At 38.7% G+C, this 15,433-nt stretch overlaps 1 protein-coding gene across 1 annotated transcript in view; it reads right to left on the reverse strand.

Moving 5' to 3' along the window:
* Positions 1-545: 545 nt before the first annotated feature.
* The window catches only part of BUB1 (BUB1 mitotic checkpoint serine/threonine kinase), a 41,955-nt gene continuing 27,067 nt past the window's right edge, over positions 546-15,433 (reverse strand). The window contains exons 18-25 of the mRNA XM_058534578.1: positions 14,681-14,919; positions 13,358-13,501; positions 4,432-4,547; positions 3,703-3,864; positions 3,365-3,522; positions 3,094-3,268; positions 2,437-2,543; positions 546-859 (exon numbers count right to left, since the gene is read on the reverse strand). Coding sequence (XP_058390561.1) covers positions 664-859; positions 2,437-2,543; positions 3,094-3,268; positions 3,365-3,522; positions 3,703-3,864; positions 4,432-4,547; positions 13,358-13,501; positions 14,681-14,919 — 1,297 coding nt within the window. The 3' untranslated portion in view covers positions 546-663. The remainder of the gene's footprint in view (positions 860-2,436; positions 2,544-3,093; positions 3,269-3,364; positions 3,523-3,702; positions 3,865-4,431; positions 4,548-13,357; positions 13,502-14,680; positions 14,920-15,433) is intronic.

Below are 15,433 nucleotides of genomic sequence, written 5' to 3' on the forward strand. Positions count from 1 at the left end.
CTTTGGGCTGGCCTGAGATCCCGGGCGTGGACACACCCACCACTTGTCAGGCCATGCTGTGGCGGCGTCCCATATAAAGTGGAGGGAGATGGGCACGGATGTTAGCCCAGGGCCAGTCTTCCCCAGCAAAAAGAGGATTGTCAATGGACGTTAGCTCAGGGCTGATCTTCCTCACCAAAAAAATAAATAAATAAAAATCTTAAGATTCATACCTGTAATATTTCCCACGGATAGCAATGGAGAACAGGTACAATAAAGGGACAGGCAAGGTTTATTCATATAAACTTAAGTTCCTTGGATATATTTGGGAGATTTTTATTTACTTCACACAAATATAAACCCTCAAATTTGGAAAAAAACTGTCGTGACCCTTTTTTGGCTTAAAGTGAACGGGTCAGTATTTAACAAGTCATTTTAGAGAATGTTCACATGAATTATTCTTGTGAATGCTGGTATCCCAACAGCAGCCCAATCAGCCTGCTATGCAGGGACCTTCCCGTGTTGTACATTTTGTTGAAATATTTATAATGACTAAGTCACATGGATATATTTTGTAGACTTTACTTTTAACAAACATTTACACAAACAATAAATGCAGAAACATCAAGATTCAAAGTGAGCAGGAGAACATTTATAAACTGATTTTTAGGGAGTGTCCATATTTTATTTTCGAGAACGCTTATACTCTAAGAGCAGTACAATTAGCCTGTTACGTAGAGTCTTAATCTTGTTTGTATAGTGTTGTTGAAATATATTCTTCAGCTTTTGCCTTAACAAATCCAAAGATGGAAGATGATGACAGTCTGGTATATTCAACATGATGTGAAAGAATTCATTCCACGTATCCAAATGAGGAAGCCTGAAGAGACAAAGCATAAATAAAAGATCAAATGTAGCATCCAACATGCAGGGCAACCCCACTCCTGCATCTGCTTTCCACAGCCTTGGGCAGCTGACTATAACAACTTTCACCTAAATGCAACTTAATGCATCAAGAATTAAAATGCTGAATCTATTATAAGAGAAATTAAAGATCCAATTAAATGTCTATATAGACTTTGTTCCAAAAAAGTGATTTAAGGTAAGTAGTGTTAATTTAATAATAGGTCTTCAGTGGAAAAACTTTAATTTTTTTTTAAAGAAAATCGACTGCTTTAGGCTAGCTATCTATACCATACTCTGATAATGGCCAAACGGCTCTGACGAGCCCAACTGCATATGTACCAGGACCAGGTAGACAGGCTAGACGACCCAGAATAGAGCTCAGATTCAGAGTTCCAACTACTGTAATCGTTCAAGTTAACTGCAAAAACCCCAACATGGAAATACGGCGTTGGGAAAAAAGCAGAACATAACTAAATTTGTGTTCCAGACAGAAAATTCAGCCCATTATTATCAGGCCTGCTGAGGGCTAACTTAAGGCTTTTTTCTACACTGGTGGTCAGAGATGGACGCCTTCTGATAACTCTCTGGTCCTTTGATTATGAGAAAGAGAAGGAATAAAGTATCTGCTAAATTTGACGACTCATTATGCAGAATAAACCATAGTTGCTGTAAGTTTTCCGCTAGGGCCTGAATCTAACCTTACTTACGTACAGACACTACACTTTACAAATTACTGCCAAGTGTCCTTTTTTTTGCTTGGGGTGTTTGGGTGTGTATGTGAGGGCGAGGGGAGTCCCAGCTTAAATTTTTTAAAGAAGGTATAAACACGTAAAAATCCATTAGGCTGTACACTTAAGATGAGTGTACTTTTCTGCATATGTTTTTATACCTCAAAGAAAAAGTATAAATGATATCATGAACCTGCACATACCACATACTCAGCTTAAACGTTACCAAGAGTTTATTCACACGACAGTACATTAAGAGAGCCATCCGCGTTGATGGGAAGAGTTCTAGTCTAGTCATTAATTTTCACTATGATTTTATAGATGTGAAAACAGTCTCAGAAAATCCAAAGTTACAGAGGGATGGCACTTCAAACCCTACCCTGTGATAGCTGCCTCCTTGTCACTTTATCATTACAAAACACTTCCACATACGTTGTTTCCTTTGCTGCTTATAAGAAACATCTGAGGATAGTAGAGTCAGTATTACGCCCATTTACACAGGCAAGAAAACAAAGCCAAGGCTTGGTGACACCGGATGATTTCTCTAGAAGGGGAAGAGAAACGTGTGTGTACAGGCCACTCGGCCAGCTTTCAATGGTTCTAGGAGGGCGCAGGCTGCCCCACTGTCACGTATGGGGTCACAGATGTAGTGAAGCTCTGTGACCTGCTCACTGTGCCCAGTGTCCAGGATTGTGCTAGCTCACCCTGCTGCCCATGGCATGGGTTTTCCATGCAGTGGCAGAGATCCATTTTCCACCAGATGGAACCCAACATTTTACTGCATTTATTCTCTTTTCACTGTAGCACCGACGCTAATACTCACCTTCTAAAAAGACCTTCAGGCTTCCAGACTCCTCCTTCATTTTTCACTTTCATGTAAGTGCCAAAAAGCATGCAGTACACTGTTGCAGCAACTCCAAAGTAATCAATCTACAAAGAAAATATAGGTATATATAACTAAAATACCAATTTACACATGAGGGTATTAAAATGTCTAACTTATGCAGCAAGCTAAATAATCACAGGATTTTACTGTTAAAGAATTTTGGAAGCCATCTGCTCAGCCCTCCCACTGAAATGCCACACTGAATGCCTGTCTAGGCTTTGCTGGAGGCCTCCCTGGACTGCAGAGCACCCACCACCTCCTGGGGCAGCCCCTTGGAAAGCTCTCTTCTTGAGCTCCAGTGTCCTTCTCCAGTCCTTCGTTTTGTCACACACGGGCAAACGCGACACTCGAATCCCTCTTGCAGGTGGACAGCCGGGACGTCCTCCTGACCCCTCCCCCTGGGACCCCGGTTGTTGTTCCCTAACTGCACGCTAAAGCCTCTTTGTGTGATGTGTTCATAACTGGAAACAACACTCGAGAAGGGTCTAAATCCACAGAGAGAAGACTAGACCAGCTCAAACAAACTAGACCCCAAATCCATTTTGAAAACACAGTAAGTGAAAATATTTTCAAACTCTCACTTTAGTTCTATACCTGGTAGTTCCACGGTTTGTTGCTGAGCATCTCAATACACTGAAAACCAGATGTTTCACACTTTGCTGTAAATACAGTTCCTTTTGGAAAAAGTTTCATATCTATACTCTGACCCAGGTCAATCAGTGCCAAGCCAGCAAATAAATCATCATCTTCGCTGTCCTGTTCCAAAAATCTAAACACAAACAAGGGCCAGGTGCATGAGCACAAATAATAAGAGGCTTCTGGGGAAACGGTAAGAGAAGAACCCCACTAAAAGCGCAACACTTGCCTGTTTCCAAGTATGAAGTTGTCTGGCTTGATGTCTCCGTGAACGATCTCGCAACCATGGACTTGTTCCATCATGTGGAGCATTGTGATAGTAAAAGAGAGAACTAGAGCCTGAGGCATCACCTTTTCAGGGGTATTTTTATAGAGATTAATGGCATTCTAGAAAAAACAGAAAGTGGAATCCTGAGTTGGCTGCTCAGGATTAATGAAATTTCAAGTCAAGAGCTTTGCCCTTGCCTACCACTCCAATAAAAGCTCCAACTACAAAAGGTTTGTGCAAGGCACAAGCCAAAATATATTTCAGATTCATGTTTACAACGTAACAATGAATACACTTACTAGTAATGTTCCATAGCTGTAGAGATCTCCTACCAATACACTGCCATTCTGGAAAAAGTGGGCTGAATAAAATTTGATGAACATATGTTGCACACTTGGCTTTAGTCTCTCCATCAGTTGGGTCCCAATGTAGAACTCCCAGGGATTGGCAGGCTTCTGGACCTGCAAATCATATGTGACATTCATATCCAGTCTCACAGTCTGGAAAATGATAGCAAGAAAGCAACTTGCATCCCAGTGAAGGACGAGGGGTAGAAAGCAATGACAAGCTATGAATAGTTGCTGAAATAAGGGTCTTGCTGCAAGATAATTTCAGTGCCAAGGCAATTCTGAACGCTTGTAGGATAGTTTTGTTTCTTTTTTTTTTTTTTGTGAGGAAGATCAGCCCTGAGCTAACATCCATGCCAATCCTCCTCTTTTTGCTGAGGAAGATTGGCCCTGAGCTAACATCTGTGCCCATCTTCCTCTACTTTACATGGGATGCCGCCACAGCATGGCTTGACAAGCGGTGCATCAGTGCGTGCCCAGGATCCGAACCTGGGCCGCCAGTGGCAGAGCACGCCCACTTAATCACTACGCCACGGGGCCGGCCCCTAGTTTTGTTTCTTAATTGCTGACAATAAAAATAAATGAAACCACCACTGTCTTGAAAAAGAAAAAGAGAGGCCGACAAACTCAAGTTCTAAAATTCATTTCTATACTATGCAAAAAATCGCCCAGATCCTTTACCTTTAAAACAAACTTCTGTTTATTTTTCGTGTCATTCACATCTCCATGGGTAACTTCATAGACTTGGGCAAAAGCCCCTTCTCCAAGAAGGTGATCAACATAGACCAGCAAAGAACCTTAGAAGAGAGAGATGTCAAAATGAAAAAAAAGGCTCAAAACATTACAGACTTTATCAAAATGAAGTATCTGTCAAATTTTCTTGGTGCCTGAAGTGCTTTAATAAATAAAAATGGACATAGCTCCCCTAGGAAGTGTTTTTCCAGTCTTAGATAAACGTTCAACACCTGCCACAAAATAGCCCCCTTTTAAATGACGTGACGGAGGAGCAAAAGCAGCGCTGCTGGGCGCCACCTAGTGGCAGGACCTGGGGCAGTGGTCCTCTCTTCACCAACGTCCTCATATTTGAAGGGGCCATCTCGGTGCTGCCGACTGGGCAAGACTGTCGTGACGTGAGAAAGAACACACAAAAATCCTCTGTATAGGGCTACACAGAGCTCTAACATGCATTTGAAAAATGCAAGTGTTTTACACCCTAATAAAAGGGCAATATTTCTAATAGAAAATTAAAAGGTTTTTTTTTGAAGAAAATCTTTTATTTTTAGAATAGTTTTCAATTTACAGAAAAGTTGTAGAGATAGTAGTTTCTGTAGGCTCTGCATCCAGTTTCCCCTATTGTTAACTTTTACATAACCATGGTATACTTGTCACAAGTAAAGAACCAACATTGGTATGTTACCATTAACTCAACTCCACATTTTATTCTGATTTCACTTGTTTTCCCCTAATGTTCCAAGACACACTCATCAGGTCTCCTTAGCCTCCACGAGGCTGCGACAGTCTCTCACTTTTTGTTTTTTGATGACTGTGAGAGTTCCAAGGAGAGCTTACTTGTCAGGTAAGTGTGAGAAGGGCCCTCAAATTGAATTTGTCTTGATGTTTTTCAAACAACACTGGGGTTATTGGTTTTGGGAGAAAGACCACAGAGGTGAAGTTGTAATAGATTTTTAAATTAATTCTTTAAAAAAAGAATTCACATGTTCAAAACCAAATATAAAAAAGTAGACATCTGGTTTCTAGTCTGGCACATAAGGGGCTTAGAAGTCATCACTCCACCCTCTCAATAAGAAAAAGGTGAACAAACTGAAAATCAACAACTCTTCTTAGATCCATTAGAGAACTGGGGTCACAGGGCAAACTGCTGCCCCCAAAACTGAGGAGACAGACAGGTAGATACAGAGAATAAGAGCTTGTCAGAGCAGAAACCACCACGGGAGCCAGTACTGCGGGCATTACAAGAGAATGAACTGACGTCTCAGACCTTAATTAAGAACAAGTCTCCAGGGAAACCCAAAGACAACAGAGGAGACAGAAATAAGGACACAAAGGGAAATTTTAGCCTCTGATACCTACAGTGACAGTAAACAGTAAACACAGCCTAATTCCCAGCCAGAAAAGCATAAATCTTACACCAAAGGCCTATTTATCTCCATTCCTTTTACCCAGTATATCAGGTCTGGCTTCTAACAAAAATTATAAGGCAGACTAAAAGACAAAAACACAGAAGAGACAGAGCAAGCAGCAGAACCAGGCACAGATATGGCAAAGATTTTGGAATTACCAGACCAGGAATTTTAAAAATATTATGATTAATATGCTAAGGGCTCTAATGGAAAAAGTAGACAACATGCAAGAATAGATGGGTAATGTAAGCAGAAAGATGGAAACTGAGAAAGAATCAAAAAGAAATGCTAGAAATAAAAGCCACTGTAACAGAAATGAGGGAAGTCTTTGATGGCCTCATCAATAGGTTGTACATGGCCAGGTAAAGAATTTGAGTTTGAAGATATGCCAATAGAAATTTCCAAAACTGAAATGCAAAGAGAAAAAGAAAATGAAAAAGGACAGAATATTCAGGAAGTTGGGACAATTTCAAATGGTGTAACATATGTGTAATGAGAATATTAGAAGGAAGAAGAAAAAGAGAAAAGAACAGAAGAAATATTTGGAGTAATAATGGCTGAGAATTTTCCAAAATTAATTACAGACACTAAATCACAGATCCAGCTCAGAGAACACCAAGCAAGATAAATACCAAAAAATCTACCCCTAGGTATGTCATATTCAAATTGCAGAAAATCAGGCAAGAAGAAAATACTGAAAGAAGCCAGAGGAATAAAACCACCTTTCTTAGAGAGGAGCAAAGATAAGAATTACATTGACTTCTCTTTGGAAATCACACAGGCAAAAAGAGAGTAGAGTAAAATCAAGTGTCAAAAGAAAAAAACCACCAAAAAGAATTCTGTATCCAGTGAAATGATCCCTTCAAAAGTGAAGGAGAAATAAGGACTGTCTTAGACAAACAAGAGTTAAGGGAATCTGTCAACAGTAGACCTGCCTTGCAAGAAATGTTAAAAGTACTTCAGAGAGAAGGAAGATGACATAGGTCAGAACTCAGATCAGAGGAATGTAGGAAAAGAAATAAATGAAGATAAAATAAAATCTTTTATTTTTCTTATTCCTAATTGATCTAACAGATAATAGTTTGCTCAAAATAATAATAGCAACAATGTATTCAGTAAGTATAGCTTATGGAAAAGTGAAATGACTGACAGTAATGTTGTGAGAGGCAGAAGGGAGAAATTGGTAGTATTCTGTTATAAGGTACTTGGGCTACCTGTGAAGTGGTATAGTGTTATTTGAAGGTGGACTTGGGATTAGTTGTAAATGTATACTGCAAACTCTAGAGCAACCACTAAAAAAAGTTTAAAAAGTATTATTAACATGTTGAGAGACGACAGAGAATGGAATCACATAAATGCTCAAATAAAACAAGAGAAGACAGAAAGAGAGTGGAAGACAAAAAGGAAAGAACAAGGGCAATGAATAGAAAACAGTAACAAATATAGTAAATATTAATCCAACTATATCAGCAATCATTTTAAATATCAATAGACCAAATATACAAATGAAAATAGAGACTGTCACAGTAGATAAAAATACAGGACCCAATTATATGTTGCCTACAAGAAACACCTTAAATATAAAGACATAGATAGATTAAAAGTAAAGGGATGGAGAAAGATATGCCATGCTACCAGGAATCAACAGAAAGCTGGGGTAGTTATATTAATTTCAGACAGAGCACACTTCAGAGCAAGGAAAATTATCAGGGATAAAAATGGGCATTACATGATGATGATACAGGGGTTAGTTCTCCAGGAAGACATAACAATCCTTAATGCGTGTGTGCCTAATAACAGAGCATCACAACAATGAGGCAAAAATTGACAGAACTGCAAAGAAGGAAAATAGATGAATTCACTATTATAGTTGGAGACTTCTACTTCCCTTTATCAGTAACGGACAGATCCAAAAGGCAGAAAATTGGTAAGGGCATGGTGGCACCGAACAGCACCAATCAACTGGATCTCATGGACATTTATAAAATACTTCATCTAACAATAGCAGAATATACATTCTTTGCAAGCTCAAATGGAACATTCAGCAAGACACATCACATTCTGGGCCATAAAACACAACCTTCACCAAATTCAAAAAAAAGAAATCATACAAAGTATGCTCTCAGATCACAATGGAATTAAACTAGTAATCAATAACAGAAAGATAGCCGTTAAGCCTCAAAACACTTGGAGATTAAACAACACACTTCTAAATAACACATAAGTCTAAGAAGAAATCAAGAAAAATTAAAAATATTTTGAACTAAATGAAAATGAAAACACAATTTATCGTAATTGTGGGATGCAGCAAAAGCAGTGCTTAGAGGGAAACTTATAGCATTAAATGCATATGTTAGAAAAGAAGAAAGATCTAAAATCCATAATCTTAGTTTCCACATTAGGAAACTAGAAAAAGAAGAGCAAATTAAATCCCAAGTAAGCAGAAGAAAAGAAATACTAAGAATCAGAGCAGAAATCAATGAAATTGAAAATAGGAAATCAATAGAGAAAAATCAACATAACCAAAAGCTGGTTCTTTGAAAAGATCAATAAAATCAGTAAGCCCCTAGGCCAGGCTAACTAAGAAAAAAAGGGAGGACACAAATTACTAATATCAGAAATGACAGAGGGGATATCACTACAGATCCCGTGGGAATTAAAAGGATAATAAAAGAATACTATGAACAACACTATGCCCACAAATTTGATAAACTAGGTGAAATGAACCAGTTCCCTGGGAGACACCATCTGCCAAAACCCACAGAGGAAGAAATAAAAAATCTCAATGGGCCCATAACTAGTAAAGAAATTGTATCGATAATTAACAACCTTCTCAAACAGAAAGCACTAGGTCCATATGGGTTCACTGGTGAATTTTACCAAACATCTAAGGAAGAAATTATACCAGTTCTCTATAATCTCTCTCAGAGGATAGAAGCAGAGGGAATACTTCCTAACCCATTTTATGAGGCCAGCATTACCCTAACTCCAAAACCAGACAGAGAAATTACTAGAAAACTACAGAGCAATCTCTCTGATAAACATAGATGCAAAATCCTCAAAACATTAGCAATTCAAATCCAAAAAAGTACAAAAAGAATTATATACCACAACCTAGTGGGATTAATCCAGGCATGCAAGGCTGGTTCAACATTTAAAAATCAATTAGGGTTTACACTCGACATAAATCACATCTTACACGCATAAGAAAATTTACTAGCTTGATCATCCTCTAATTATTGTTGTAGCAAAACAAAGGGAAGAAAGGAGGGGAGGAATTAACATTACTGAGTGCTTTTCTGTACGGCAGGGACTATGCTGGGCTATTCCATATACATTATCTGATTACTATGTCCTTTGTAGAGCTGAGGAATTGGAGGCTCAGAAAGCTAGTAAATCACTTGCCTGTGGATGGCTAATAAACGGAAGAACTGAGATTTTAATACAATGTTATATGTCAATTATATCTCAATTTAAAAAAAAACAGATTTTAAACCAAATCTTGCTGAGATAATCCAACCTGAGAAAACCAATACTGTAAAAGAATCTCTATTTTGGCCACTAGTCTCAATATTTAATCAGTGAGAGTCAGTATTCGCACTATGTGCCGGATGCCAGCGGCTAGTGGGCTATCTAGGTGGATGAAGGGAGAGGACAGACAAGAAACACACGGGACCTAATGAACATCTCAAAATCAAGATGTCCAGAGCAAACTCAGGAATATGCAAAGGCAAGTCCACCGGTTGGTTTAGAATAGAAGTTAGAAGCTAATCTGCTATAAGGAAAAATCTAGAGAAAGAGGAGAAAAGGCCTGACTCAGGGAAATGATCTAGAGAAATTCCCCATGATGAAGAATGGCTGATGGGTTTTTAGCACAGTGGTGTCTAATAATAAGTCTTATGTTAGTGCTTCACCTGTGCTGGGTGGCCTGGAATCCCTTTCCCTCAGTCTCTAAACCTCTAGTTACAACCTCCTGCACAAAAAATGAAAAAGAAAGGAGAAGAAAATCCATCACATCAACACACTGAAAAGAAAAATCACATGATCATACCAATAAATACAGAAGAAGTATTTGATAAAATCCAACACCCATTCATGTCTCCGCAAACTAGGAATAGAGGGAAACTTCCACAACTTGATAAAGAACAGCTATAAAAAACAGCTAACATCATACTTAATGGTGAGAAACTAGATAAATGTTTTCCTGCTAAGATCAGGAACAAGGTGAGGATTTCCCCTCTCACTACTTCCATTCAACATCATACTGGAAGTCCTAGCTAATGCAATGAGACAAGAAAAGGAAATAGAAGGTATACATACTGGGAAGGAAGAAATTAAAGTCTTTGTACAGAGATGACAGGACTGTCTATGTAGAAAAACTAAAAAAAAATTAAAAATCTCCTGTAACTAATAAGCAAATATAGCAAGGTTGGAGGATACAAGGTTAACATACAAAAGTCATTTGCTTCCCTATGTACCATAAATGAACAAGTGGAATTTGAAATTAAGAACACATGGGCCAGCCCAGTGGCTTAGCAGTTAAGTGCGTGCGCTCCGCTACTGGCGGCCTGGGTTCGGATCCCGGGTGCGCACCGACGCACCGCTTCTCCGGCCATGCTGAGCCCGCGTCCCACATATAGCAACTAGAAGGATGTGCAGCTATGACACACAACTATCTACTGCGGCTTTGGGGGAAAAAAAAGGAGGAGGATTGGCAATAGATGTTAGCTCAGAGCCAGCCTTCCTCAGCAAAAAGAGGAGGATTAGCACGGATGTTAGCTCAGGGCTGATCTCTCTCACACAAAAAAATAAATAAATAAAAATAAGAGCAGAACCATTAAATGGGGCCTGCAAAAAATGGTCTGCCTTAAAAAAAAAAAAAAAAAAGAACACAATACCATTTGCATTAGCATCCCCCAAAATGAAATACTTAGGTATAAATCTAACAAAACATGTACAAGATCTATAGGAGGAAAACTTCCAAACTCTGATGAAAGAAATCCAAAAAGATCTAAATAAATGGAGAGGTATTCCATGTATGTGGATAGGAAGACACAACATTGCCAGGATGTCCAAACTTGATCTACAGATTTCAATGCAATCCCCGTCAAAATCCCAGCAAGTAATTTTGTGGATACTGCAAACTGATTCTAAAATTTGGAAATGGAAAGGCAAAAGATCCAGAGAGCCAACAATACTGAAGAAGAACAAAGTTGAGGACTGACACTACCCGACATCAAGACTTAACGATAAAAGCTATTGTAATTAGGACAATGTGGTATTGATGAAAGAACAGAGAAACAGATCATTGGAACAGAAGAGAGAGCCCAGAAATAGACCCAAACAAATATAGTTAATTTATCATTGACAAAGAAGCAAAGGCAATTCAATAGAAAAAGGAAAGTCTTTAACAAATGGTGATAGAACAACTGGACGTCAACAAGCAAAAAGTGAAGCTAGATATAGACCCTACACCTTTCACAAAAGTTAACTCAAAATGGATAACAGACCTAAATGTAAAATACAAAACTGTAAAAGTCCTAGAAGATAAAAATAGGAGAATATCTAGGCGACCTCAGGTTTGTCAATGACCTCTTAGATACAACACCAAAACCTCATCCATGAAAGAAAAAATTTGATCAACTGAACTTCATTAAAATCACAAACTTCTGCTCTGCAAAAGACAGTTAACGGAATGAAAAGACAAGCTAGAGACTGGGAGAAAATCTTTGCAAAACATTTATCTGATAAAGGACTGTTATCTAAAATATACAATGAACTTTTAAAAATCAACAATAAGAAAAGAAAAACCTGATTAAAAATTGGGCAAAAGATCTGAACATATACCTCACCAAAGAAGATATACAGAGGGCAAATAAACACATGAAAAATTGTTCAACATCATATGTAATTAGGGAATTGCAAATGTAAAACGATAATGAAATACCACCATTAGAAGGGCTAAAACCCAAAATACTGACAATACCAAATGCTGGTGAGGATGGGGAGCAACAGAACTCTCATTATTGCTGGTGGGAATGCAGAATGGTACAAACTCCTTTGGAAAACAGTTTGGCAGTTTCTTACAAAAGTAAACATATTCTTACCATACAATCCAGCAATTACACTCCTTGGTATTTACCCAAATGAATTAAAAACTTATGTCCACACAAAAAACTGCACAGGAATGTTTACAGAAGCTTTATTCACAATTGCCAAAACTTCGGGGCAACCAAGATGTCCTTCAGTAGGCGAATGGATAAATAAACTATGGTGCATTCATACAATGGAATATTATGCACAGATTAAAAAGAAAGAGCTAGCAAGTCACGAAAAGACATTGAGGAACCTTAAATGCACATTGCTAAGTAAAAGAAGCCAATCTGAAAAGTCTACGTACTGTATGATTACAACTATATGACATTCTGGAAAAGGTAAAACTATAGAGATGGTAGTAAAAAGATTAGTGGTTGCCAGGGTTTCAGACGGAGGGAGGGAAGGAAGAATAGATCAAGCACAGGGCATTTTTAGGGTAGTGAAACTGTACGATACCCTAATGATGGACACATGTTCATCATACATGTGTCAAACCCCACACACACAAAGAATGAACCCTAATGTAAACTACGGACTTTAGTTAACAAGAAGGTATCAATATTGGCTTACCAACTTTAGCAAATGTACCATACTAATTCAAGATGTTAGTAAGAGTGGAATCTGCGTGGAGGTGGGTGCGGTGGGGAGGTGGGTATACAGGAACTACCAGTATTATTTCTCCTCAATTTTTCTGTAAGCCTAGAGCTGCTCTATAAAATAAAGTCTTTAAAAAAAAAAGTATAGTGTGAGAAATCTTGCTCCCACTGCTATCCACATCCGTCTTATTTCCCACTACCACTAACAGTTAACCACTGTTATTAGTTTTGAGAATCCTTCAAGAGTTCTCTGGAAATACTATTGAATATGAATGTACATTATCTTCTTCCTTTTTAAGAAATAAAACGCAGCATATAATGCTAGTCTGCCCTTTCACTTAATGGCATGCTTTGGAGATCACTCCCTATCAGAGCAGAGTGAGCTGTATGTTGCTGTATGTAGAGGTATCCCATAATTTATTCAAGCAGTCCCCATAGACATCTATAGTGTTTCCAGTCTGCTGCTTTTAGACACACACATGTGATTTTGAATTTAAGTGGATGTCTGGATCTAAGAGTATATGCATTTTTTATTTTGATAGATATTCCCAAATAGCCCTCTATAAGTTATAGTCTCAATAACAATCAAAATCCTGCAGTCATGGCTTAACAAAATGTTCTCAGCCTAATACTATAGATAAAACTACCGGAGGTGAGGGTAAGGGGTAGGGGTGGTGGTGGTGTCAGGAGGAGAATCACACACACACACGAGTTACCATCAATTTCCCATAGAGAAACAAGAGTTTAAAGTTACAAGACTCGTACAATTCTTACCCAATTGCAATTCAGTCTTGGGCTTGATGGCTGGAAGTTTACATTGCCATTCAAAAGTATTTGGATAGGAACTCACTGGTTTAGAAAGCCCAGATAAAAGTCTGAGAATTAATTTGTCATCCCACGGATTCTCAACAGTGGAGTCTTAAAGGAATGGGAACAAAAAAAGAAAACAAATTCAGTACCCAAGAATTTTACCAAAGAAATTATAGACAAAGCAAGTGAACACATTCATTCAGTAAGCTTTCAAAAGCCTTATCTTGCAAGAACATTGATGCAGATAATAAAGAAACATTTTCAAAAGTCAGGATGAGTAGTTCTGCACAGTTCGTTGTCATTTCAGATCTAAAATTTAGATGAAAATTCAGTTGTGACAAAGGAAATCAACAGCAAGGACATCTGTTCCACGCACCGGGAACAGCCCAATTCTGCCTTGAACACAATTACTAGTGTAGGTTCTAAAGGCAGACGCAGATATCAGTTACTTCTAATGTGCTCAGATGTTTATTCTTTAAAGTGCTTTTCCACTTATACCCACAAAATACATTGCCTTTTAACACTTACACTACCTATGCCTGATTTGCATGTATGAGATATACGTTGGGTCCACAAAATAGAAATCATTTCTAAAGGGAATAAAAAAGTTTCTAATTTAGAATGCTATAAAAAATTCTATTAGTAGCAGTTATCAAAGACTAATCCAGCATGATTAACACTTACTTAATGCTCAGCAATTGAAGGACACTGTTCTGAGCACTCTACATTTGCTAACTCACTTGGTCCTTACTATCAGACCCTAAAGTAGGCAGTACCAGCACCTCCACTTTCCAGAAAAGGAAAAAAGCCCACAAAGAACTGAAATGATCCTGGTCAGTATCACATGACTGCTTAAGAAGGGGAGTCAGGACTAGAACCTAGCCCATCTACGGCCAGAGTCTGTGCTCTCAGCCACTATGCCAGATTATTTCTGCGTAACCTGGGGGTGAGGGGTATTTCTTTAACCCTGAGCCTCAGTTTACTTTTCTGTAAAATGGAGATAACAGTGTTAGATTAAATGCCTGGCACATAGCAGGCCCTCAAATTCCAATTCCCTCTTCCAACAGTAGCTACTCTGATATTTTCTAAAGGTAAGATGGACTGATTTGCCCTCCAAGCATGCTACTGTGGTGCTACATTGTGAGGCAGTTATGCCAGTGTCGTCTGAGCTTGTGTTCTACACAAGGACATCAAGTCCCCGCTCTTCGAGCTGCTTTCACGGAACAGCTTTCACCAGGCTGTGGTCCTTATTCAGGGGCACAATCAACATTCAGCGTCTGTTCATACTTGGAGCATTGACATTCCCAAGGGAACTAGTCTGTATCCGTTCTGCTTGGAGCCCAGTGCTAGCGTCTGCTGGATCCTCTGCAACGGCAAGGTCAATGTCCGTGAGTTTACAAGCCTTAAGGCCCCGCTCTGCCTCGCTGGTCAGCACATCACTTGCAACAGGCTGGCTCAAACGGAGCAAGGATGCCGCAGATCCGTCCGTGGGGAACGCTGGTTCTGGGCTTTTCTCCCGAATTAGGCTGGATGTGCCAACGGGATAGAGAAGAGGAAACAAAACACCACGTGATTACAAGCATATTGGATTTGATCACACACAAGTCCCACAAAACAGTTTCCTTTTCATTCTAGGAATGACATTTCAAAATTGTCTCACAAATAATTGATTAAAAGATTTTCTTCAGACAAACAAATATATGTAAATACATGGCTAGTACAATATGAATAGAAATAAAATCAAAGACATGGTAATACATTAGATAAACAGGTGAGATGACACACTGGATATTCTTTAGTAGGAAATGTTGGGAGGAATGGGTTTATTTCCTCAAGTTGTCATCTAAGCACCACTACTGTAATCAAGACTGAATATTTAACTTTATTCCAAAAATGGCTTCTTTTATAACATTGAGACAAACAGAAAATGTCAACCATAATCCAACAACCTAACACCAGTATATTTCCACACACACCCAACAGTTGATCCTCATTATTCATGGATTCCACATTTGTGAATTCACCTATACGCTAAAATTT

Source organism: Diceros bicornis, chromosome 40, assembly GCF_020826845.1.
Source record: "Diceros bicornis minor isolate mBicDic1 chromosome 40, mDicBic1.mat.cur, whole genome shotgun sequence".
NCBI classification, from domain to species: Eukaryota; Metazoa; Chordata; class Mammalia; order Perissodactyla; family Rhinocerotidae; genus Diceros; species Diceros bicornis.